This window comes from Mercenaria mercenaria, chromosome 9 (assembly GCF_021730395.1).
Source record: "Mercenaria mercenaria strain notata chromosome 9, MADL_Memer_1, whole genome shotgun sequence".
Taxonomy (NCBI): Eukaryota; Metazoa; Mollusca; class Bivalvia; order Venerida; family Veneridae; genus Mercenaria; species Mercenaria mercenaria.
In genome coordinates, this window is record NC_069369.1 from 14,541,264 (window position 1) to 14,567,933 (window position 26,670).

A 26,670-nucleotide genomic window follows, 5' to 3' on the forward strand; every position below is an offset into this window, starting at 1 on the left:
CCTAAAAAGGTACTGGCTGAATAGAGATCAATGCAAATAACCATCAGACTGCACCATATTCTAAGGGGTATTTACCAATTAGCTGAATAGAGATCAATGCAAATAACCATCAGACTGCACCACATTCTAAGGGGTATTTACCAAAAAAGGTACTGGCTGAATACAGATCAATGCAAATAACCATCAGACTGCACCATATTCTAAGGGGTATTTACCAAAAAAGGTACTGGCTAGGGCTGTCATCGATAGAAACGATATCGATGTATCAACGATATTTTTTTGTCGATCGATTATCGATTCCCATTTTCAAAAATCGATATTTTACAGAGAGAAAAAACTACCAAATAAGCACTCAGACCCTAAAAAACAACTAAAGTTCACAAAGTTGTAAATTTGGATAAATGCAAAAAAGGAGTGAAGGCAAAATAAAAATGAAAGATGTTATTAATTTTTATGTATTTCTTTTATTTCATAAATACAAATACAACACAATCAAACAGAAATATGGAAAGTAGGCAATAAAACTTAAAATAGCATTTACAGGAAGGTATATAGTAAGCATATGAACAAATAGGTCGTTAATCTAACTTAATAACCAATATATCGATGTATCGTCGATATTTGTCTTCTGATATATCGGTATCGTTGATACGCCTAAGACCCAATCAATGACAGCCCTAGTACTGGCTGAATAGACATCCGCGTGAGAAGTTGATTGTACTTTGTTTGTTTCGTAGTTATCTACAATTGTATACAAATTGTATTACCTCCTAACATATTTGGCTGTACATTTTTCTGCGATTTATTCTCACTGTGTTTTTTAAAAACATTTTGCATAAATTCTCATATTGTATAAAAAGTCGATAGATCAAAATTAGTTAGATTACGACACATGAAACCAATGTTGGGCTGTTAAAACCGGTTTTAACCAGCGGTTTTACCCGGTTAAAACCGCCCGGGTCAATACTCCCTGAAGTGGTCAATACCGGTCCATCCTGGTCGATTGGTCAATACTGGTCAATTAGTCAATACTGAATGTTAAAATATTTTGCAGAGTTTATGAACAATTTAAATAATGAATGTTTAGAGCATTTGGGGCTTGATGAAGGTATTTGCATGCATTATATTTAGTTCAAGCAACCAAATTAGTCAGAAGTGGTCAATTTGTCAGCACTGGTTGATACTGGTCATTACACTGCTAATTAATCTGAACTTCATTTGTAGAAAGTATTTCATAAACTGTAGCAGTTAAGTGTTTGATTCACAAGTGATAAATCTAATTATTTTTACTGGTATTTAATTCGATGAAAAATTGCTGCCTACAAATGGACCCTTTCATTGAAGTGGTTTAATTGTGTTTTGATAGCAAGTGTCACATTGTCTAATTGACACCATGTCTTACAATATACAACAGATTATGTGTTGCAGGCCTGTCTATCTAGTCACTAATTAGCTGTCATGATCAATAATCCCACAGTATTAATGATGTGCTTGAACATGGTAACTTTATCTAAAAAAAATTAGTTATGCAATCAAAGTATTCAAATGACCAGTATTGACCAATATATGTGTTGATCAGGGATACTGTGTAGGACCAAATTTGAATTGACCAGTACTGTCCATTTCAATGAGTGTAATTTATAGTAATATTTTTTTTAATTAATTCAAAATAAAGGCTATACTTAAAGGTGATAAAAGCATTTAACGGTCAATACTCCCTGAAGTGGTCAATACTGGTCGATTGGTGAATACCCGGTTAAAACCGCCCCGGTCAATACTCCCTGAAATGGTCAATACTGGTCGATTGGTCAATACTGGTCAATTAGTCAATACTGACTGTTAAGATATTTTGCAGAGTTTGCGAACAATTTAAATAATGACTGTTAAGAGCATTTGGGGCTTGATGAAGGTATTTGGATGCATTATATTTAGTTCAAGCAACCAAATTAATACTCCCAAATTAGTCAGAAGTGGTCAATTTGTCAGCACTGGTTGATACTGGTCATTACACTGCTAATTTATCTGAACTTCATTTGCAGAAAGTATTTCATAAACTGTAGCAGTTAAGTGTTTGATTCACAAGTGATAAATCTAATTATGTTTACTGGTATTTAATTCAGTGAAAAACTGCTGCATACAACAGGACCCTTTCATTGAAGTGGTTTAATTGTGTTTTGATAGCAAGTGTCACATTGCCTAACTGACACATAGAGGATATTTGTTTGTTTGCAGTGAGATATCGAAATATATCATCACCGATAAGGGAGACAATTGAATATTTTCACGAAGGCGGAGCCTGAGTGAAAATATCAGAATTGTCTCCCTTATCGGTGATGATATATTTTGATATCTCACTGCAAACAAACAAATTTTCTTTTTATTTTATGCTAGTTTGTGAAGGTCAACGAATGTTCTGTTTATTACGTGCATAAATGTTCATATAAATCCAATATTTCATGACGAAATTCAGATTTACTTAAGCTACCGTGTTACATATGATACATCCGCTAAATTACCATGGAAACTTAGGCACATTAATATCGAATATTGGCGATTAGGTTCATTAAATCAACACGACGCCATTTTGTTTTTAAAAACAAAAACTGCATTTAAATATTTTGTGTAAAAATACACAGTCCGCGGCTAACAGAGACATTGACAAATGCCGGTAGTTAAGTAGAAGCATATTTAAAACTTTTCGGGTCAAACCGTCAGTTCGTTGAATAACCGGAAGCTTGCTTTGTTTACCAAAACACATGCTGAAGGTCAGAATAAAAAAACAACACGAAAAATCTAAACAACTGTGGACTATGCGTAAGTCCTTGGAAAATCAAGCTGCAGAATTAAATATCATCATGGATTCAATAGAAATAGCTAGGAAATATTGATCTAGGAGCTGCATAGCATAACAAATTGGATGGAAGTTGGAACACAACTGGCTGGGCTCGGAGTTGGGAATACTTCGACGAAAATGCTGGCATATTACGTAAGGTTGAGTTGATGTCTTGTGATAATTTACTAAGACAACAACCGACTAAATGTGCTGTTGCCAGTAAAATCTACCACACGATAGTGAACCAATGGAAAAATGTAGAGGAAACACACATAGCTACATGAATGGCAAGGCCTAGCAACCAAGCTGACAAAGGTAACATTATTTCTTTTGCAAATTTAATTATATAGCTAACTTGTTCTATATAGGATTGTCTAGCAGTTCATGACTCGTGTATGGCTTGAGTATAAGTATAATCCAGCAATTTTAAAGGCAGCAAAGGGAGGTAATTAAAGAATATATTTCAAGGGAGATAATTTATCTGGAAAAAAAGAAGTTCGGCACTGTGAGTGATATCGATTTATATTTCACTGCTATTTTCCAGTATTTCACCAATAAGCATAAAATAACATGTCTTACAATATACAACAGATTATATGTTGCAGGCCTGTCTATCTAGTCACTAGTTAGCTGTCATGATCAATAATCCCACTGTATTAATGAGGTGCTTGAACATGGTAACTTTATCTAAAAAAAAATTAGTTATGCAATCAAAGTATTCAAATGACCAGTATTGACCACTATATGTGTTGATTAGGGATACTGTGTAGGACCAAATTTTGAACTGACCAGTACTGTCCATTTCAATGAGTGTAATTTATAGTAATTTTTTTTTTTTAATTAATTCAAAATAAAGGCTATACTTTAAGGTGATAAAAGCATTTAATAAACTAGTATTGATCACTGACCAGTCTAAGTATATTGTCCAGAACTGAGCCTGACCGGGACACATTGCCAAGGACCAAAACTGAATCGACCAGTATTGACCACTAATCCACTATACTTTTTAACAAACAAAATTTTATATTATTCAGATTGCTTTATAATTTTTACATTACTGTTACAGCTTGTTCTAATCTGTGAATGTGCATTATGTAAAAGTGTTGAATAAACCAGTATTGACCACCCAAGAGTGACCATAGTATTGAATCGACCAGTATTGACCAATATTGACCGGTTTTAACCAGTATTGACCGCTGGCCCAGTACTCATATTGACCGGCTTTTTGCTAACATTGCATGAAACATCTAATAAGGCGTCACTATACACATGGAACATGTCCCGGACCAGTATGCGGAAAAACTGTGGCCAAATGTTTCAAGATTGTCTAAAAATGTACCGCAGAAAGTGCAGGTCTTGCAAACTGAGCTGTTTTGTGCTATGGAACAGCTGCATTCGAAAGCTTTTGTTCACTCTATTTTCACACCTCAAAGGAAGGTCACTCTAAATTCAAGATTCATTTCTTTTTAAATATAAAAACAGTTTTGTTATCGCTACTTATGCTACAGGGTCAAATCAAATTTAAAGAATTTCAAACGCAAACGTACGGGATGCGTCGTTATACTTTTTTTTTCTGCGTTACGATTACGAAAGTTACCGATAACCAAAATTTACAAAAACTATCAAACCCCTTCCGTCAGAAACTCTTTCAATAGAACCAACGGGATTTTCTCTTGTCATCGACATATTTTACCTCGTCTGATCTGGGACATTTCGTACATAAAGCGATGAATTTGGTGGCCGAGAGTATCGAGACATTTTCGTTGTTTCCCAAGATGGCGGACAATGCATGCGCATCTGGAATGTACCAAATATAAGAAACTACCAAAAAGTGAAACACAAAGAACAAACAAGAGGGCTATAACCTTGAATATTGATGTAAAACATAAAACAGTTCAAGTGCCCCAAACTGGACAAAGACATTTTTATTTTTAGATTTAATGGCTACTTAAATGGAATAAGTGTCAGTTTGAAGAAATTTAACACAGGACTTTAATAGAAGGAAGTGTCTTAGTCCCAATCCGTGACTCTAGTTACCTCCCCTGACGGTAATGTGGACGGAAATATGCATGTATAGTTTGGTGTATAGTATATATTAGTTGCCGATACGGTCTGCGTAATTATATGTTCTTGAACCTAGTGTTCTTATCATGCTTGCTTTACCCGTTCATATGCGCCTATATATATATTATATATATCTTCGGCGGTATTTTGCATCGTTAACTGTGGAAATTGTCTGTCCGTGAACTGAGTTATAGAGCAATATATCAGTCTCGGGCAACGGGCTCAAAAATAAAATGTAACAAATACTGTACGGTCAGGGTGTTTCAGGAGGTATTTTGGTTGCCCGATACAGAACAACTGTCCCAGCCTCTTCACTACATGTACATATGATATTGTGGACCTGGCACTTACTTGTGTAAAACTACGTTGTTACATGTATACCGCAACTCATCATTCTAGGCCTATTATAGTTTGTGGAAATATAAGAGGGAGGATATACTGCAAGGTACTCGGTCATATAATCATAACATAGCTGCGTCTGGTAGGTAACTTAATCAAATTAAGGGCCCAGGACATATTTCATAATTTAATGACCATGCTCAGTTATATTCACACAATTTTTGACCGAATACCTTGTAGTATATCCTCCCTCCTATATTGCCATAAACTATATAGGTCTAGCTTGCGAAGTTACTGTGTAGTTCAACACAAGTAAGTGCCAGGTCCACAATATCTTATGTATTGGAGCGGCCGGGCCAATAGATCTGTATCGGACAAACCAAAATTACCTCCTGAATTGAAATTCCAGACCCTAAAGTATTTATTACATTTAATTTTCGAGTCCGTTGCCAAAGACACAGATATTTGGCTCTGTAACTCAGTCCACGTACATGATTCAAAGACAGACAATTTCCACAGTTAACAATGCAAAATACCGCCGAAGATATATGTACTAATAAACTTTGATAATGTGGCAGTTGAGTCCTATAAGTCTAGGGGTGTTCAAAGATAATCCGTCATAGATCTGTTGCAAAGCAATTATTGGATTTACCTGTATTGGATAATAAACAGTGTCGATTGTATTCAGGTCAACTGCCACATTATCAAAGTTTATTAGTAGAGGCGCAAATGAACGAGTAAACAAACACGAAAAGAACACTAATAAACTTTGATAATGTGGCAGTTGAGTCCAATAAGTCCAGGGGTGTTCAAAGATAATCCGTCATAGATCTATTGTAAAGCAAATATTGGATTTACCTGTATTGGAAAATAAACAGTGTCAAATGGATTTAGGTCAACTGCCACATTATCAAAGTTTATTAGTACAAGTCCATAAAATAAACAAACGTGTTTGTAAACATGGACGGATCCAAACGGAAGGGGAAGAAGCATTTTATAGAAATATTCCGATGGTAAAATACAATACATATCCGTAGCCCTGACCAACCTATAAACCGGGCAAGTCTATTTTATAAGTACATCAACACGGCTGACCCATTTAAACGAGCTGTAGGTTCAGTAACATATATAGTAGTCGCAACTTGACCGCGACGGTTGACCTTAGGCTGATTATTCATATCGATTATTTCATTAGTATGAATAAGGGGTGCATAGGGTATCCATGTATTTTATATGCAGTAAGTTTGTATACAATGCACTCCTTTTCAAAAATAGGTTGTGCCTCATTATGTTTTATAATACAAAGGTCAACCATCGGGGTCAAGTTGCGTCCACTATAATTACGCAGACCGTATCGGCAGCTAATATGCTATACACCAAACTATATATGCATATTTCCGACATTCACAGGTCAACACACATAAGCAACACATTAACGCCTTCGGATTTAGGAGAGATGCGTTGACTCCTTCGTGGAAATGTTCTATGTACATCGTCATATGTTAGCTTAAAGTTGTGCTCGTTTCTAATATGTTATCCCTTTAATATACATGTATGTAAGTTTTTTTGAATAATGTGACATAATCTTGGCAAGTATTTCCAGCTCGTTTCTTTATCCAGGTACAATTTAAGTTCAAGATCTGTACGTAGGGTTCTAAAACGTCTAATGCACCACATATGTAGCCCATGCACAACATATGTATCCCATTCGGTTTTTCGCCCAAAAACATTTTTCTAGCAAAGTGATTACCATAATTGTCTTTTTCTGGCTGGGGTTTTGCATACGGAAGGTTTCCAGGGCAAAATTTAAGCAAGCGCAGGGCAATTACAACATATTTCCATCTGTTGATAAAAATGTTGCTAATTTTCAGTCATACCACTTCAGGCAGGGTAAGTTTTTCTCTGTCATTTCTACAAGTACAGGTAAGGTACATGCACTTACGTGCTAGTTAATGTATACTCGGTTGCACTGCATCGCGATTTTTTGTCAAAACAATGTAATTTCCGCAAAATTCATTCACAAATAAAAACATCACCTGTTTCTCTGCGAAATTTTTACCACATATGTACTACCGGAAGCACAACATATGAATTTTAGCGGTGCCCATTTGGGAATACATATGATGGATCCCCTCCTGTGTGAAAGCAATAACCTGCTGAAAACACATTCATTTTTGTTACTATATATAGTAACATATGTATTAATCAATGAGTAATGCTTGAGTCTATGACTATTACCAAGTGAAAAGGTTGAGAACAGTTGAGTGAATATTGCTTATGAACAGTACTCAATGAGCAATGCTTGAGTCTATGAATATTACCAAGTGAATAGGTTGAGAACAGTTGAGTGAATATTGCTTATGAAAAGTACTCCATGAGCAATGCTTGAGTCTATGAATATTTCCAAGTGAATAGGTTGAGAACAGTTGAGTGAATATTGCGTATGAACAGTACTCAATGAGCAATGCTTGAGTCTATGAATATTACCAAGTGAATAGGTTGAGAACAGTTGAGTGAATATTGCTTATGAACAGTACTCAATGAGCAATGCTTGAGTCTATGAATATTACCAAGTGAAAAGGTTGAGAACAGTTGAGTGAATATTGCGTATGACTTGAACAGTACTCAATGAGTAATGCTTGAGTCTATGAATATTACCAACTGAATAGGTTGAGAACAGTTGAGTGAATATTGCTCTTATGAACAATACTCAATGAGTAATGCTTTAGTCTATGAATATTACCAAGTGAATAGGTTGAGAACAGCTCAGTGAATATTGCTTATGAACAGTACTCAGTGAGTAATGCTTGAGTCTATGAATATTACCAAGTGAAAAGGTTATGAACAGTTGAGTGAATATTGCATATGACTTGAACAGTACTCAATGAGCAATGCTTGAGTCTATGAATATTACCAACTGAATAGGTTGAGAACAGTTGAGTGAAGATTGCATATGACTTGAACAGTACTCAATGAGCAATGCTTGAGTCTATGAATATTACCAAGTGAATAGGTTGAGAGCAGTTGAGTGAATATTGCTTATGAACAGTACTCAATAAAAAAAATAATGATTCTCCAGACCAAGTATGACAAAGATCTACCAAGCTGTTCATGAGACGCTGTATAAAGGCATTTCTAGTTTTAGCTCTAGCAGCCCCTAAAATGGGTTAAATGTCCCAGCTGAACAAAGTTGGCTGCGGGCCTAATAAAGATGCTACAAATCAAGTTTGATTAGAATACATGAGAAAAAATCAATTAAAGGAATTTTTTATTTATTATTTTTATCTATTTCTAAAATAGGCCAACTGATCCCGCTTTAACAAATGCATATTCGCTATTCATGAATCCTTGGACAATGACGTCACACCTATAAAAAAGTGAAGGTCAAGCAAAACATACAATTGTAATTATTTTAATATTTCTGTTTCATAAGCAAAGTTTGATCGTAGTCATATCACATAGATAAACTGTATGCAGCGTACCTTCATTTCAGTGTAATGAGATTCAGTCATTATATAGCATATATATAATAAAACAGATTTCAACTGAGTTCAATATTTGCATACCATTCTAAAGAAAAATATTCATATATAATAAATCAGTTAAATAATTTATAACAAATATATCAAAACAAACAAGTACTCATTTTAATATGCAATCTGAATAAGTCACAAAAGCAAGAAACCTTTTTATATACAGACGACAATTGTATCAAGGAAAATCATTTAAAAAGCACTTCTCTACATAAAAGATTCTTATCACACCCTTATTCATGCGATACGCAGAGCGTATTCAGCTCGTTCTTTAATTTGATATATGTTACAGGTAATAGTATAATAGCTAATAGTACCTCTAATTCCAATAGGCGAACAGCATGGATCCTGACCAGTCTACGTGGATGCGCAGGCTGGTCTGGATCGATCCATGCTGGTCGCAAAGCCATTATGTTGGTTTTCCCATGGCACGGCTCATATAAAGATAATATACTTACACTTTGTTTAAAACATTACAAAGCAGGAACACATTCGTTTTAATGTGAGATATAATGCTTCATGAAATAGTATTTACCAAAACTTTCAAAGCTTTGTAGCTTTTCAGATGTTTAGAAAGTATATCAATTATATATCTTTTGAAAACTTTAAAAGAATATATACACAAATTAAACAGATCGTAGTCCTTACACCAACAGAAAAATGTAGGTCACACAGGGAATGAAGCATCTACACATTATGATTTTATACAAAGCTTATCCAGACGTTTTGTTGTATTTCATACAATATTATTTAAAACTGCAAAGCTTCAAACGTATCTAAAAATATACTTAAATGAGAAACAACTTAACTTTCAACTTACGTTCGTAAAAGTCGTTTGTGCCTACAGCACTCAGGTGGGTGCAAACTATAGTTGCCATGTCATCAACCTGTATTAAATATGTATTCAAAAACATATAAACATGTTTTCTTGTTCTTTAACTAGTTGTCAGGTCTTCAGTTGACTAACAAGGTCTGTTACTTATACCAGTGTTTTACATAACTGAAACTGAAATATCTATGAAGTACATGGTATATCATCGACCAGTTACGCAAAAAGGAAGCCTTTTTCATTTAGAATGAATTTCTTTGGGTTTATATATTGCAATAGCTGGTACTCAGCTTGCAAATATACTTTCAATTTCCCGCACAGAAAGCAATGTATAAAATGTCTGAATGGCATTTGAAAGGTTCTGTCCTTTTATTATTTCTAAATAAACATCCTATCGTAATACTGATACGTCGAAACGGGTCGGAATTATTCCAGTGCTTATCAAAAAGCTCATATTACATCACTTATCAATAAGCTCATATTCAATCATAGACCATCAACTTATCGGGAATAGGGAAAATGTAAACCTGAGAATAATATAAGTTTAGCCTGTTGTGATTAGTCAATAAGTGAGTCTTTTTTCAAAATGGAATATTTTCATTACGATTTCAGTAACATTTGACGTATATTAAAAAAAGGATTTCATGAAACGGATTCTCCCACCATTCCAACGAAATAAACAAGAATCATATCATATGCTCAAAAAATCTAAATTAATTACTATTCATATGCTTTCATCCATTATTTTGGTGATAGTATGGCTTTCCTGATTTTAATTCTTAATATTAAGAATATATGAATCTAACTACGCTCAACTCAGTTGCAAACATTAGGGTCAGGAAAGGGAATGCATTAAATGATGAACATATATGTTTTGCTCGTTTGAAGTTTCGAATGATGGTAACATCCAAGGTAACATATTACATTTCAGTCAATTGATACTAAAGTTAGTTTTATTCCAGTCCCTGAGGACCATCCTAATGCAAAAACTGTTTATCTGCTAATTTTACTTCGATATGATGACGAATGACTGAAGTGTCAGAAAACTTAAGGGGCAGTTGCATCATGATATATTCATAGAAATCCAAGATGGTGTCCATGACGACCGCAAAAATTAACTGTAAATAGCACCCATTATCACTTTTTAGTACTAATGTTATGAAATTCGAATGATATTCAAAAACAAAAGTATTTTTATATTTTTATTTTATAACAACAGAAAACATAATTTCAACAAGTAAAATGGTTTCCTGTCAAGTATTGTAAATTAGGCAAAGTAACACTTATATGAGCCGCGCCATAAGAAAACCAACATAGTGGCTTTTCGACCAGCATGGTTATAGACCAGCATGCGCATCCGCGCAGTCTGGCCAGGGTCCATGCTGTTCGCTTTCAAAGCCTATTGCATTTATAGAAACCGTTAGCGAACAGCATGGATCCTGACCAGACCATTACTTGCTTTTCGAGAGATTACTTGCCTTTTAGTCAATTAATAGTAAAGAGGTTTAACATTTAACTGTTCGTCTTTTAAAACAAACAATATATTTCTATGAATCATGAATTTCTACTGAAAATATTATCTTTTTTTTCAAACGGTCAAAAACATACTTCGTCTTAAAGGCACTTGCCTTCAGATCGTATGAAAAAAAAAAGAAAAAAAAGAACAAATGCTATATCTCCTTAGAATGTCTTGAAACTTTATTACTGACAAACTATATGTTATGGAAAAGCATGAGAACCATGAAATGTCCTACTTGATACATTTAGTAACTGCACAAAGCACAGAAATAATTAAATCACTGTGTATTAGACGTTAGACATATTGACCTCAAATCAATAATTATAGGTCATAAGTGACTTCCGTATCAAATGTGATCTGAGACCAAAAACTTTACTTATTTGGCAAAAAGTTCTACTGTTCTGGGTAAATGTGACCTTGACCTTTGGCTTACTGACCTTATAATTAATAGGGGTCATCTGCTAGTCATGATCAACCCCCTATCACCAGCAATGTTAATGGAATTTGTAAAACATTTGTTCATTTGAGGTCTGCTACGAAACATGATAAATTCAGTTTTGGAAGTGTTCATTTTCTGTTTGTTTCTGTTCTATAGAAAAAAGTAATACATAATAGTCTGAGGACATGGAGAGATGGAGTGCTTCGTGAACTTACGTGAATATTTCCAGAGAAAGTGCATAATAGCTTTATGGTCGAAGGTATTGGTTGCTCCTTGTGGTCACATAATAATCTTGAGAGAACAAGAGCTGTCTCCATAGGATGACACATGCCCCCGATGGCACTTTGAATGAATAGTTATGGCCGATGTTAGAGTTTAGGACCTTTAACCTACGGAGCTGGGTCTTGCGCGCGACACGTCGTCTTACTGTGTCACACATTCATGCGTAGTTATTTTAAAATCCATGCATGAATGATAATGATATGGACCGGACACGCCCATCAATGCACTATCATGAAAAATGACCTTTAATGTCTAAGTGTGACCTTGACCTTTGAGCTACGGACCTGGGTCTTGCGTGCGACACGTCGTCTTACTGTGGTACACATTCATGCCAAGTTATTTGAAAATCCATCCATCGATGACAAAGATATGGACCGGACACGCCCATCAATGCACTATCCTTTAACGTCTAAGTGTGACCTTGATCTTTGAGCTACGGACCTGGGTCTTGCGCGCGACACGTCGTCTTACTGTGGTACACATTCATGCAAAGTTATTTGAAAATCCATCCATCGATGACAAAGATATGGACCGAACACGCCCATCAATGCACTATCCTTTAACGTCTAAGTGTGACCTTGACCTTTGAGCTACGGACCTGGGTCTTGCGCGCGACACGTCGTCTTACTGTGGTACACATTCATGCCAAGTTATTTGAAAATCAATCCATCGATGACAAAGATATGGACCGAACACGCCCATCAATGCACTATCCTTTAACGTCTAAGTGTGACCTTGACCTTTGAGCTACGGGCCTGGGTCTTGCGCGCGACACGTCGTCTTACTGTGGTACACATTCATGCCAAGTTATTTGAAAATCCATCCATCGATGACAAAGATATGGACCGGACACGAAAATTGCGGACAGACTGACAGACCGACAGACAGACAGACCGACAGACGGTTCAAAAACTATATGCCTCCCTTCGGGGGCATAAAAAGATACACAACGTAATAAAAGCTGTTGACATTAGTTTCTTCTTGCGTAAACGCCTGACCAAAAGCAGTGAATAATCACTTGAGGGCCATAGGCACTGGTTGCACCTTATGTTTATGTCATCATGTTTCGAAGTAGTTCAATATGCTAAAGATATCTTTTTCATATGACCTTTACGTTATAGTACCTAAAAAGTGCAAAATGCCTGGGAACTGGAATTGTGATGGATAAATACAAGAACGTTCTTTGATGATTGTGTCACTTAATGCTATAAACAACACATATCTAATATTTTTATCTGGAACAGGTTGTCAGACTGAGTGCACTCACATGTCTGAATATATGCACATGTGCTCTCAAATTACCATTTGTATCTTTCATCATGTTATTTGATGACGTTGCATGAAAAACGTACATAATACCAGATAAGATAAAAACCTCTGCAATATACCGTCTGAGAGAAGATTGTGACAATAGATATGTCAAGATATAATCGATCTGCTAGAAAGCACATATAAAATTGACAAACATTAAATTAAGGCCTATGTTTTTCTGAAATTATGAATTAGGTGGGTGGGGTACATGATATTATTTCTGAGAAATTTCGAAGTTATTGTAAAACAAATTTTATTCCAGTGTAACAATACATTAAAACCATGCAGTGCTGAACTCTTACTTTAATTAAAAGACTAAAGTGGGAAAAGTTATCAGTATGTTCGGGTCACAACTTTCGGGGTAAGTATTCTATATCATCAAGCATAAATGCGAAAAAGTATAACATACATAGTAAAGCTGAACTATCCGTGTAAATGAGCTGAGAGCTATTTTTCTATTTCCATTTATTACTTTTCTAAAAAACACATTAAAATTAACCAGGTGTGGGTAAAAATTGTCATTTTTGTGCGCATGCCTTTACACATTAAAGAAGTCCCAACTATAAGTATACTGAGCAAAAGTTCCAACTAGACCCCTTAGTTTTTATGATATTTCTTTGACAGTATTAGAAGTAGGCAAACATAAATAATATATTTTGAAAAACAATTTATTTTCACATAATAAAATGCATTTTTTAATAACAGGAAACGAAATCCATTCGCATAACAAAGACGTTTAGTACGTGACCCACCAAATTAAAAGTCACTGGTTTTTAATAACGCGTATGACCGCCGTTAGACCGAATAACTTCCAAGCACCGACTGCGCATGGACCTGATGTAAGGTCGAATGTACGCCTGGTCTATGGCAGACCATTCTTGGACGATGACTTCTTCCAATTCCTGAAGATTTTGAGGAACAACCGGAAGTCTCCTAATGCGCCTATCAAGCTCGTCCCACAAATGCTCAATTGGGTTCAAGTCCGGGGATTTCGACACCCAGTCGAGGACATTAACGTCGTAACGTTGCAAGAAGTTTCTAGTGCTGGCGGCTGTGTGACTTGTAGCTCCATCATGCATGAGGGTTAGTCCACCATGAGTCATTATGTGGGGAATCGCCACTGGGAACAACACGTCATTTTGGTACTTACGCGCATTGAGATTACCATCAATTACAATGGCAGGTGTTTTAGAATTTAATGACACGCCTGCCCATATCATCAATGAACCACCACCGAACCTGTCACGTTCAGTAACACAATTGTCCTTGTAGCGTTCGTTACGACGGCGGTACACCCTTATCCTACCATCACTGCGGTTAAGTGAGAATCTGCTTTCGTCGGAAAACAAAATGTTTGCCCAATCGCGTCTGTTGAATCGCATGTGCCTCCTTGCCCAGTTTAATCTGTTTCGTCGATGAGCAGCTTGTAAGATTATCCCTTTATACGGACGTCTTGCTCTGATTCCTTGCTCACGGAGACGATTTCTCACTGTCTGAGCCGAGATATTGCGGTTATTCACCCCAACAGTTGTGGACGCAGTGACTGTTGCTTGTCTAAAACGATTACGTAGGTGTTGTAACACAATGAATCGATCCTGCCTATGTGAAGTTACACGCGGCCGAGGTCTCCGGTGCTCATCCGCCACATTTCCGGTACGGACGAACTTGTTCTGAAGGTTTGTTATCGTGCTCACATGACGTCCAAATACACGTGCAACCTGCAATAATAATCAATATCAATAAGAAAACGATCATAACATTTCCTTCAATAATAATTCAATAATTTTGAAAAAGAATGACCAATTAAAACATAAGAAAAATGAAAAAACGCATTTTACCTGACAACGTGAGAGTCCAGCTTCCAACATTCCAATAGCACGTGCTCTTTCTTCATTTCGCATTCGCGGCATATTGTACTCGTTTTGATAATTTTATGATTTTCAAATCGGCATGGCCATAGACTATGGAGAAAACATGTACACTGTTTAATTTCGGACAATTGTTGACTTCGGCAAGTGAAAAACACGATTTGCACGTGCATCAAGGATGACATGGTTTCAGAAACTTGACAAACCGGTTTTATCGATAAATGTATACACTGTACACTAACAAATATCGCGCTTCTTATTTCAGAACGATACCTTTAAAAATAAAAGACTTACAGAAATTACAAAAATGTCTAGTTAGAAAATTTGTTCAGTGTATGGTGTGCGAGAAGGGCCTGAGCGCTTGTACGTAGTGCGCATTTACAGGGAGTGTATTGCTCAAATTAATATATTAAATATATATTTGACTTTATCGTAAGTCCGAAAAGTGCACCAAAAATAGCAGTATTAATTTTGTAATAATATTATTTATTTACAAGCGTAGCCTATCTCTGACAAATGACATCGAGAATTCTAACTAGCCTTTTAGAAAGCTGCATTTTCAAGTACCTGATATTTTCCACTTTGGTTAAAAGCATTTTTTACAATACATTTTTGTAGATAGTGACTGGCTACAGAAGGAATATCACGGAAATAAAAATACGCTGGACCTACGGAATGCTACAACCTACTGAACTTCAAAGTTTAAATTTTTGCTTTAATAAAAAGTGAAAAATAAACTAGAACTCTATGATAAAAATCAAATAGATCGTTTCGGAAGTGTTAGAGAGTGAGAAAGCAAACATATCCTACGTAGTATTTAGCATGGATGATTTTGCACTGGGGTCATGGGACTCGTCTCGAAAAGGCCGGTCCGTCAGCCGCGAGTTAGTTGAATGAATGGTTACAGACTTCTATCCGCATGGCGCCTGGCAAAGTGGTAGGAGTTGGGAGGTAGTTGGCTAGCACAATAAAGGTGTCTCATAAGCCAATTTGGCTGGCCCTTTCAATAAGGGTGACACTATAATAAAAAATAAAAAGAGACCTTTACCTTTATACAGTAGGGATCTGTTTGTTTTACATGTATCATCAAAGCATTAACCCCTCGTGAAAATATTTCGGCGTTCACTGTATATGTATAATTATAATATTATACTTTGACGTTACACTGATACAAACAAATACCCTTTTGCATATTCATTTATATAAAAATAAAAACAAGCAAACAAACAAACAACTATGGGAAAATGTTTATCTTTTTTATTTTGTTGGGTTTTAGAGTAACATCAAAACGATACAATTAACTTTTTCCATTTTTTTTTTTTTTTTTTTTTTTTTGGTGGGGAAAACCTCCAGGTTCCCCTCCAAACATTTTTGGGGCTCAGTTGAGTACCTAGATAGAGGCAGAGACCTTAGAAAAGTCAGCTTGTGGCTTCCTTACACCATCCCACGCCGGTGGCAAGGAATTCAAAGTCAGCGACCTTGGCCATCCGGTCATGGAGGCATCTATAGAAGTAATGTTTGAAATATTTACCATTATTCAATTCTCACGCTGATTTTCATTCCTGTGAAGTGAACAATTATGTCTACGTTTTTCTTTTGCAACTATTAAACTTATATATTCAATTAAATCCCGATAATATAAATGATATTGTCAATGATATTTACCGCCTGAAATTACAAATAGTTTGTCGAATACACCATACTTTTAATTACAAAAATTTACACACCACGAGGGTCGGAAAGCACGAAATTTACGTTCTTGAATGTATATATGAAATGTCATGCTTGAAATGTAAATAAAGGAATAAAGGTAATTTTTAAATGTTCGTGGAAAAGATCGAACTGTGATTGTCGATGTTTCCGGTACAGAATATATATGAACGTATATATACGAGCCGTTTCATCTTATGGGACTTACAGGAACATTGTAAGCGATTGTTTATTTATTTATTTATGTTCTAGTAACCTTTGACACTGATTTCGAGGACAAGCCGTATTTGTGACACATACATGTCTATTGTTGGGCTGTAAAAAGATAGATCCAAAATTTAAACTAAAAGCTATATTGCATAACTTCGTCATTTCTGTGCATAGAATTCGGTTGCTATTTCGTTAGAATATCAGAAAATTACTGGAAATAAAACATATCTTTGAAAAAGTCCCGATCTTTCATCATTTGTTTGGTTGGCGTATGTTTACAAATTTCATGTTAGTAGGCCGTCATGTCCAAGAAGTCGTGTAAAGTGATAATTTTGATGACACATTGGTTTTATTTTGTAATTGTGAGTGATCGTTACGTGATCAGAAAGATCGGACAGTGGGATGTTATAAAAAAGTGATACTTTATTTAGATTAGAAAGTGAATCGCACTATACAATAAGGAATTCTAAGGTAAAATACTCCTTTTACTTCGTTCACTGAAGAAAACATGGCGGACATATTTTTGTAAAATATTGGTGCACGTATGATTTGTGTAACCCAATTTAACGACGTTTTCTTAGAAAAATAACGCTCAGCTCATTTACACTGACATATCCTTGATTGATGAATATATATATTGTATAGATATAAGAGACTTACGGTACCAAATACTTACCCCGAAAATTCCTGTGCATTTTCCTCTTGTGCACTGTTGGAACATGTTTTTGAGTGTCATTGATACTTTATAATTTACTCGGAGATACATTTTTTATTATTATTAGTTTCTCTTTGAACCCCGAGCATTTCTCGCGTTGTTACGACAATCTCAGTTTTACATAGGAATTTTGCACTGTCAAAATAGCATAGTCCTTAAATATTTTTTTTGTTATTAACACAGAAATAAAATCATAACCGTTTTATACTGTTGAAGCATGTACAGAATATGCTAATGATATGTGTATAGTGTTTTAAAGAATACCTTTGCTTTTATGAATCTTTTCGGGAACAATTCTTTTGTTTTCGGATGATAATCGGTGTAAGACACATCGTTTCCTATTAGACAGTTGGAGAAGACCTCCTACATTCATTGTCCGACCACCAACCACTGGACGTGTAGATGTACATCTGCAAGACTCGAACATTTTAGGAACGACTTACTGAGAGAAATTGCATATGGAATGTGCATTATCAGAGTTTCTGGGAGATAGTATAAATTAAACAGATATTTCCGCATTAAAATTTGAATACTCTGTCATACTGGTCTCGCCTTTATGAAGAAATTTTAAGTCATAAATACAGTATGTAAGACAGAAAAAAATGTCTTGAATACGTTTCAGAGAGCTATCTAAAAGATATACCACGTTGAGGTTATAAGTCTTGTAATAAGTTTTGCAAGAGCTTGCTCAAACATAGAGGATTTTAATGATAGAAATCTTCATATTCCCAAGAAATTATAACAACACGGTTATCGTTATCTTAAGCTACGGAAAACTTTCAAACAATTTTACTATAGATTGTGCGAACAGTTAGAAAATATAATACTAACCTAAAAACACTTTTAAAACTTGGACTTACACACCCGGAATACTATGGAGATGTAGTTTATAAAATTCGGAAAATTAAACATAGTCCTTATTTTAATAAGATATTTGTAAAATGTGTTTATCAAAAGAGGATACGATGCGAAAACCGTGAAACACAGTGTATGTTTAGTGACTGACCCCTCTACAGTTAATCGCTACGCTTTCCTATTTGATGGTGCGATGACAATAAAGTGTAAGACTCCATGATGCTTTTCTCCTAAATCTTACATAAAACGGACGGAGGGAGTGGAATTTTTGTTATGCAGCTTTCTTAGTCGTACCCTTAAAAGTTAGACTCTTGGTGCTCTGACTTCAGACAAGTTATTGAGTACATTGGTGTAACTATACCTTAGTTTTACCTTAATTTTATGTTTTACTTAATATGATCTGGTTTTACTCGCTTATGTTAGAGCCTTTCTCAGCGGGGATTTTATTTACATTGTGTGGTCTAACTTGTTGAATATAGGGCAAGTGCGAGGTCGGCATGCCCTAAAAGCGTTTAAACCCCATGTTTCTTTTATATAGGTTACTGACCGTTCCAAGGCGGTGCCCCTATTTTCAACTTGTTTTCAGTCTGTCTTGTATTTTGTGTTGCGTATGTTGTCTTGTTTGTTGTTAGCGATTTTCCTCCTTCTCCTCACTCCCCCTATCGCCCCGATCCTTTCCCCTTGTAATTGCGCTCCCTTATTTTGGCATCCCTCCCTTTAACTACGAGTTCCCCAGCCTTTTGGCTACCGGAATCCTAAGGCGGTACATTGTTTTTCCTGCTTATATGTGTGCTTTTGTGTGCTTGTGTGTCTAAAGCAGTGCCCTACAGGGTTGTTGTATATTACTTGTCTGTTTATCTATGTAGTTAGTTGGGTGTGGTTGTCTGTATTTATCTTTGGTGCATGAATGTCTGCGCTATTGTGGTTAACGTTGTGTTGTAATTGTGATTAAGGAACGTAGCATTCGCTTTGTACATTCATCCTTGTTTTACTTTCCACTTCAAGCTCCTGCCCCCACCCCCTCTTCCTACCCCTTCTTCCCCTCTATCTACATTTTGCACAAAATTTATATGTACTTGCTAGATTTTTGAAGCAACCCGTCTGTAATAATCCTTCCTTACAGCTTCTTTTTGTTGTGGGCCTTTTGCAAATGCGTGTTTCTGAGGCTGTGTTTTTAGTGCTCTGTGCTTCCGAGAAATCTACCCTTACCTATTATCTTTTGTCGAACATTATATTATCTGGCTTTTTGATGATTGTTTTATTAAATTATGTAATCTATTTAATTTTCAAACTTATAGATTAGTAAGACCAAAAAAAGAACAACAAAAAAAAAAAAAAAAAAAAAAAAAAAAACAAAAAAAAAAAAAAAACAACAACAACAAAACAACAACAACAAAAAACCAACAACAGAAAAATACAAGAGGGCCATAATGGCCCTATATCTCTCACCTGTTAGCATTGCACTGAAGGACAAGAAGGTCAAAAAATCATAATCAAGATCAATCAAAAGAATTATGAGAAAATATAGTTGAAATTTTCTTAAAGTTACTTCAAATAAAATTATTTTCAAATCAGGCTAGTAGTTTCATGCCCGAAGGATTACATCAGAGGAGGATAGGAGCAAAATTTTGACTGATGAAGCCTAACTGACAGGAACAACAAACGGAAGAAATCAAAAAATAAATCTAAGTCCTCAGAAAAAATATCTAAATCCAAAGGACAGGAACAACAAAAGGAAGAAAATTAACCAAAAAAAAAAAAATCTTACAAGGTACAGATATGTCAAAATACACCTAAAAATTGGAGGTACCAACCATGTTGTACCACAGAAAAGTAGTATCGGTTTTTTCCTGCGGCCAGTAATAAAACAAAAGCACCGCCTTGCGGGTGCTGACGCTCATCTGATTTTTTTTGTGTAATAGAAATATTGTCCTACCTATGATTTTCTAAGTCTAAAAAGGGCCATCATTCTTGCAAAAAGCAGGATAGAGTTATGTTTCTTGATGTACAGTGTCCACTTATGATGGTGAAAAACTGTTGCAAGTTTTAAAGAAATAGCTTTGATAGTTTATGAGAAAAGTTGACTTAAACATAATACTCAACCAAGAAAATGATTTTCTAAGTCCAAAAGGGGCAATAATTATTGCAAAAAGCAGGATGGAGTTACGCTGCTTGCTGTACAGGGTCAGCTTATGATGGTGAACAAGTGTTGCAAGTTTCAAAGCAATAGCTTTGATAGTTTAAGAGAAAAAGTTGACATATACATAAAACTTAACCAAGATATCTGATATTTTCTAAGTCCAAAAGGGGCCATAAATCTTGCAAAAAGCAGGACAGAGTTATGTTTCTTGCTGTACAGGGTCAACTTATGATGGTGAACAAGTGTTGCAAGTTTTAAACTAATAGCTTTGATAGTTTAGGATAAAAGCTGACCTAAACATAAAACTTAACCAAGAAAACTGATTTTCTAAGTCCAAAAGGGGCAATAAATCTTGCAAAAAGCAAGATGGAGTTATGTTTCTTGATGTACAGGGTCTGCTTATGATGGTGAACAAGTATTCCAAGTTTCAAAGCAATAGCTTTGATAGTTTGGGAGAAAAGTTGACCTAAACATAAAACTTAACTCCAAAAAACAAAAGAAAACTGCATTATTTTTTAAAATGAACGTAAATACATAAAAATATCGGAAAAAAAACAAATAAAAACAACAGTTTGTCTTATTATTAAGTAACTAAATGAAAGGGGTACAGAAAAAAACGCGATCAAAAAAAAAAACAAAAACGGCATAGTTTTTTGGGGGGGGTACATACATATGAAAACAACAAGAAAAACAAAGCATTATTTTTTAAAATGACAGTTACTAAAAAATAACAGAAATACACGATCAAAAAAAAAACAGAAAACAACACGCGATCGAAAAAAAAAAAGAAAACTGCATTAGTTTTAAAAAAATTAAAAAACATACAAATACATACATACATAATGAAAATTCGGAAAAAACAACAAGAAAAGCAAAAAGCATTAGTTTACATATTATATAACTAATAAAGATACAGAAAGACGCGATCAAAAAACAACAGAAAACGGCACTAGTTTTAAAGGTGATACATACATAATGAAAACAACAAGATAAAACAACGAGATAAAACAACGCACATACATAATGAAAACAACAAGATAAAACAACAACTTAAAAATATCTTATTTAAGAAAAAACAAAAAAACCGCATCTAAAAAAAACAGAAAACCCAAAACCGATCTGAAAAAAAAACAGCATTTGGGTTTTAAAAAAAGAACGACTGAAAAAAATGTTTCTTGACCGATAATAAAAAACTCAAGAGGCAAGGGCCAAATTCCCCTTTTAGTTTCTTCTTTTATTTTTTTTTAGGGGAAATAAAATTGCAAAATAAATGTTGATATATTAATACTTTTTAAAATTTAAATCAACAAATCATTTTTTTCCATTGCCAAATTTGAAGAAAAAAGCTTTTAGGCCTTTGGGAAAAAATCAAAAGTACGTGAACAACGGAAACATTTTTAAAAAAAAAGAAAAAACTGAAAAACCGCGATTTTAAAAAACAACAACGCATCTGGAAAACAACAGAAAACTGCATTAGTTTTAAAAAAGATGCATACATAAGAAAAAAGGGAAAAACAAGATAAAACAAAAAGCATTAGTTTTTTAAAAAATACATTACTTAAAGAAATTACAAAATACCACAAAAAAAACAACAGAAAACTTTCATTGTTTTAAAAAAAGAACGTACATACATAAGAAAATTTCGGGAAAAAAAAAAACAAGATAAAGCAAAAGCTTTCTTATATATTATAGTAAATAAATGAAAGATACAGAAATACGCGTCAAAAAAAAAAAACAGAAAACGGGACTAGTTTTAAAAAGGGATACAAAAACTATGAAAACAACAAGAAAAACAACCATTGTTTTAAATTGACAGTTTTTCTTTTAAAAAATATAAGAAAACACGACAAAAAAAAAAAAAAACAACACCACTAAAAACAACAAAAACCCAAAAAAAAAAAACTACAAACAAAACAAATGGGAAAAACGGAAAAACAACAAATTTAAAAAAAAAATTCTTAAAATAAAGAAAACCAAAAAACCCCCAAAAAAATTTTTAGTTTTTTTTTTCTTTAAAAAAAAGAAAAAAAACCAAAAAAAAGTTGTTTTTATTAAGTATTAAAAAATACAAAAAATTTTTTTAACCCCCCAAAAAAGGGAATAAAAAGTTTTGCCGAAAAAAATAAAAAGGAAAATACGGGGGGGGGGGGGGGGGGGGGGGGGGGGGGGGGGGGGGGGGGGGGGGGGGGGGGGGGGGGGGGGGGGGGGGGGGGGGGGGGGGGGGGGGGGGGGGGGGGGGGGGGGGGGGGGGGGGGGGGGGGGGGGGGGGGGGGGGGGGGGGGGGGGGGGGGGGGGGGGGGGGGGGGGGGGGGGGGGGGGGGGGGGGGGGGGGGGGGGGGGGGGGGGGGGGGGGGGGGGGGGGGGGGGGGGGGGGGGGGGGGGGGGGGGGGGGGGGGGGGGGGGGGGGGGGGGGGGGGGGGGGGGGGGGGGGGGGGGGGGGGGGGGGGGGGGGGGGGGGGGGGGGGGGGGGGGGGGGGGGGGGGGGGGGGGGGGGGGGGGGGGGGGGGGGGGGGGGGGGGGGGGGGGGGGGAAAATGTGTATCAAATGAAAAATACTGAAAACCGCGATTTAAGAGAACAACACGCGATCTGGAAAACAACAGAAAACTGCATTAGTTTTAAAGATGATGCATACATAATGAAAATATGGGAAAAACAAGATAAAACAACAGCATTAGTTTTAAATATGACAGTTACTTAACGAAATATACAGAAATACACGATCAAAAAACAACAGAAAACTGCATTAGTTTTAAAGATGATACGTACATACATAATGAAAATATCGGAAAAACAACAAGATAAAGCAACAGCATTAGTCTTATATATTATAGTAACTAAATGAAAGATACAGAAATACGCGATCAAAAAAACAACAGAAAACGGCACTAGTTTTAAAGGTGATACATACATAGTGAAAACAACAAGATAAAACAACAGCATTAGTTTTAAATATGACAGTTACTTAACGAAATATACAGAAATACACGATCAAAAAACAACAGAAAACAACACGCGATCTGAAAAACAACAGAAAACTGCATTAGTTTTAAAGATGATACATACATACATACATACATACATACATACATACATAATGAAAATATCGGAAAAACAACAAGATAAAGCAACAGCATTAGTTTTACATATTATAGTAACTAAATGAAAGATACAGAAAGACGCGATCAAAAAACAACAGAAAACGGCACTAGTTTTAAAGGTGATACATACATAATGAAAACAACAAGATAAAACAACGAGATAAAACAACAGCATCATACATAATGAAAACAACAAGATAAAACAACAACATTAAAGATGATACTTATCTAATGAAAAATACATAAAAACCGCGATCTAAATAAACAACAGAAAACAACACGCGATCTGAAAAACAACAGCATTGGTTTTAAAAATGAACGAGCTGAAAAAAATTGTTTCTTGACCGATAATGAAAAAGCTCAAGAGGCAAGGGGCGCAAATCCCTTTCAGTTTCTTCTGGATTTTTTTTTAGCAAATAAAACTTGCAATATATAATGTTGATATATTAAGTACTTTGAAATTCAAACTCAACACAATCATTGTTTCACATTGCCAAATTTGAAGAAACTGCTTTAGCCTTGGAAACAAGTCATAAGTACGATGAACATACGGATACAGTGTATCAATGAAAAATACTGAAAACCGCGATTTAAGAGAACAACACCGATCTGGAAAACCCAAAAAAAAACTGCATTTGTTTTAAAGATGAGCATACATAATGAAAATAGGGAAAAACAAGATAAAACACAGCATTAAGTTTTAAAAAAATGACAGTTACTTAACGAAATATACAGAAATACACGATCAAAAAACAACAGAAAACTGCATTAGTTTTAAAGATGATACGTACATACATAATGAAAATATCGGAAAAACAACAAGATAAAGCAACAGCATTAGTCTTATATATTATAGTAACTAAATGAAAGATACAGAAATACGCGATCAAAAAAACAACAGAAAACGGCACTAGTTTTAAAGGTGATACATACATAGTGAAAACAACAAGATAAAACAACAGCATTAGTTTTAAATAGCAGTTTTTTTAACGAAATTTAAAAAGAAATACACGATCAAAAAAAAAACAGAAAAACCAACTAAAAACAACGAAAAACGCAAAAAAATATACAACAACAAAAAAAACAAAACAAAAATTAAGAAAAGGGAAAAAAAACAAAAAAAGGCAAACGCAAGTTTTCTTTAAAAAAAAAAAGAAAATACAAGAAAAAAAAACAACAAAACCACTATTTTTAAAAAAAAAAAAAAAAAAAAAAAAAAAAAAAAAAAAAAAAATTAAAAAACAAAAAATAAAAAAAAACATTAAGGAACTTACAAGAAAAAATTTAAAAACCCCCTCTAAAAAAAACCCCCAAAAAAAGCCAAAAAAAACCCTTTTTAAAAAATAAAACAAAAAAAGCACCCCCCCTTTTTAAACAACCAAACCCCCCTTTCTTTTTTTTTTAAAAAAAAACCCCCCCCCCTTTTAATTTATAAAAACTTAAACAAACCAAACCCCCCCCACATTCCCCCTTTCCCCCCCCCCAAACGCAAATCTAACAAGATACATTTTAAAAGAAAAAAAACAAAAAAACCATTTAAGAAAACAAAAAACAAAAAAAAAAAATTATTTTAAAAAGCAAAAATGAAAAATTTAAAAAAAGATTTAAAAAAAAGAAGAAAAGGCCTAAGAAAAAGTAAAACAAAGAAAAGGTTTTTCCCCAAAAAAATTAAAAAATTCAAAAAACCCTCCCCGATTTTTTTATTATTTAGTAAAAATAAAATTCAAAAATAGGATAAAAAAAAAAAACCTTTATTTTAAAAGGGGAAAAAATTAAAAAAAAAAAAAACAACACATTTTTTAAAATAAATTTTTAACAAAAAAACAAAAAAAATAAAAAAAGAAAAACCCCCATTAAAAACAAAAAAACTGCTTTTTTTTAAAGATGATACAAAAATAATACAACTAAAAAAATTAATACTCAAAGAAAAACGGAAAAACAAAAGTAAACAAACTTATTTTTTAAAATAAAACAAAAGAAAAATAAAAAGAAAACAAAAAAAAAAAAAAACGACGTTTTAAAAAAAAACAAAAAAACCCCCCAAAATAAAAAAACAGTAAAAAACCAATCCCCAAAAAAACCAAAAAACCCAAACAAAAAACTTTCAATGAAAAAACAAAAAAAAACCACTTCCAGAAAACAAAACCCCCAAAAACCACATTTTTAAAAAAACCAAAAAAAATTTTTTACCTTTTAAAACCCCCCCCCCCCAGTTTCCCGGATTTTTTTCAAATAAAAAATCAAAAAAAATTTTAAAACCCAAATTCCCCCCTTTTTCACCCCCAAATTTTAAAAAAACCCCACCCCAAACCCCTCCCAAAAAACGGCTACGGAAAATTTTTTTAAAAAAACAAAACCCGATTTAAAGGGAAAAAACCCGGGGAAAAAAACCAAAAACGCTTTTTTTTTCAACCCCCAAAAAAAAAAAAAAAACAAAAAAACCCCCCAAAAGCTTAAAAACATTCTCCCCCCCCCCAAAAACACTCAAAAACAACAAAAACCTTTTTTTTCCAACTTAAAATACGGGAAAAAAAAAAGCACCAACTTTTAAATTTTAATAAAAAAAAAAATAAAAAAACGGAAAAAAAAAAAAAAAAACGGGGAAGTTTTAAAATACAAAAAATATAAAAAAATCTAATAGTAAAAATGTAAGAATTTATACTTTTTTAAAATCAGTTAAGAGAAAACAAACAACTCAGTCAAAGAGACTTCCAATTGATATTAATATGCTGTCAAAAATTGTTGATTATCTGAAGAAAGGTTGTTTCGGTGTACATGATGACGCGATGATGATTTCATGTTGTACTCTTGCCTTCTTTGGTTTCTTGAGATGTGGAGAGTTTACGGTAAAAAATACCTTTTCAGTATATGATAATCTTTGCTTGACAGATGTAAGGTTTGATAAGGAACGTGTTAGTGTTAC

The 26,670-nt window shown here is 34.6% G+C and overlaps 1 protein-coding gene across 1 annotated transcript in view; it reads right to left on the reverse strand.

The window, feature by feature from the left end:
- Positions 1–4,660, reverse strand: part of LOC123546517 (serine/arginine-rich splicing factor 10-like) — a 146,103-nt gene extending 141,443 nt beyond the window's left edge. The window contains exon 1 of the mRNA XM_053550416.1: positions 4,527–4,660. Coding sequence (XP_053406391.1) covers positions 4,527–4,630 — 104 coding nt within the window. The 5' untranslated portion in view covers positions 4,631–4,660. The remainder of the gene's footprint in view (positions 1–4,526) is intronic.
- Between the last annotated feature and the right edge of the window lie 22,010 nt (positions 4,661–26,670).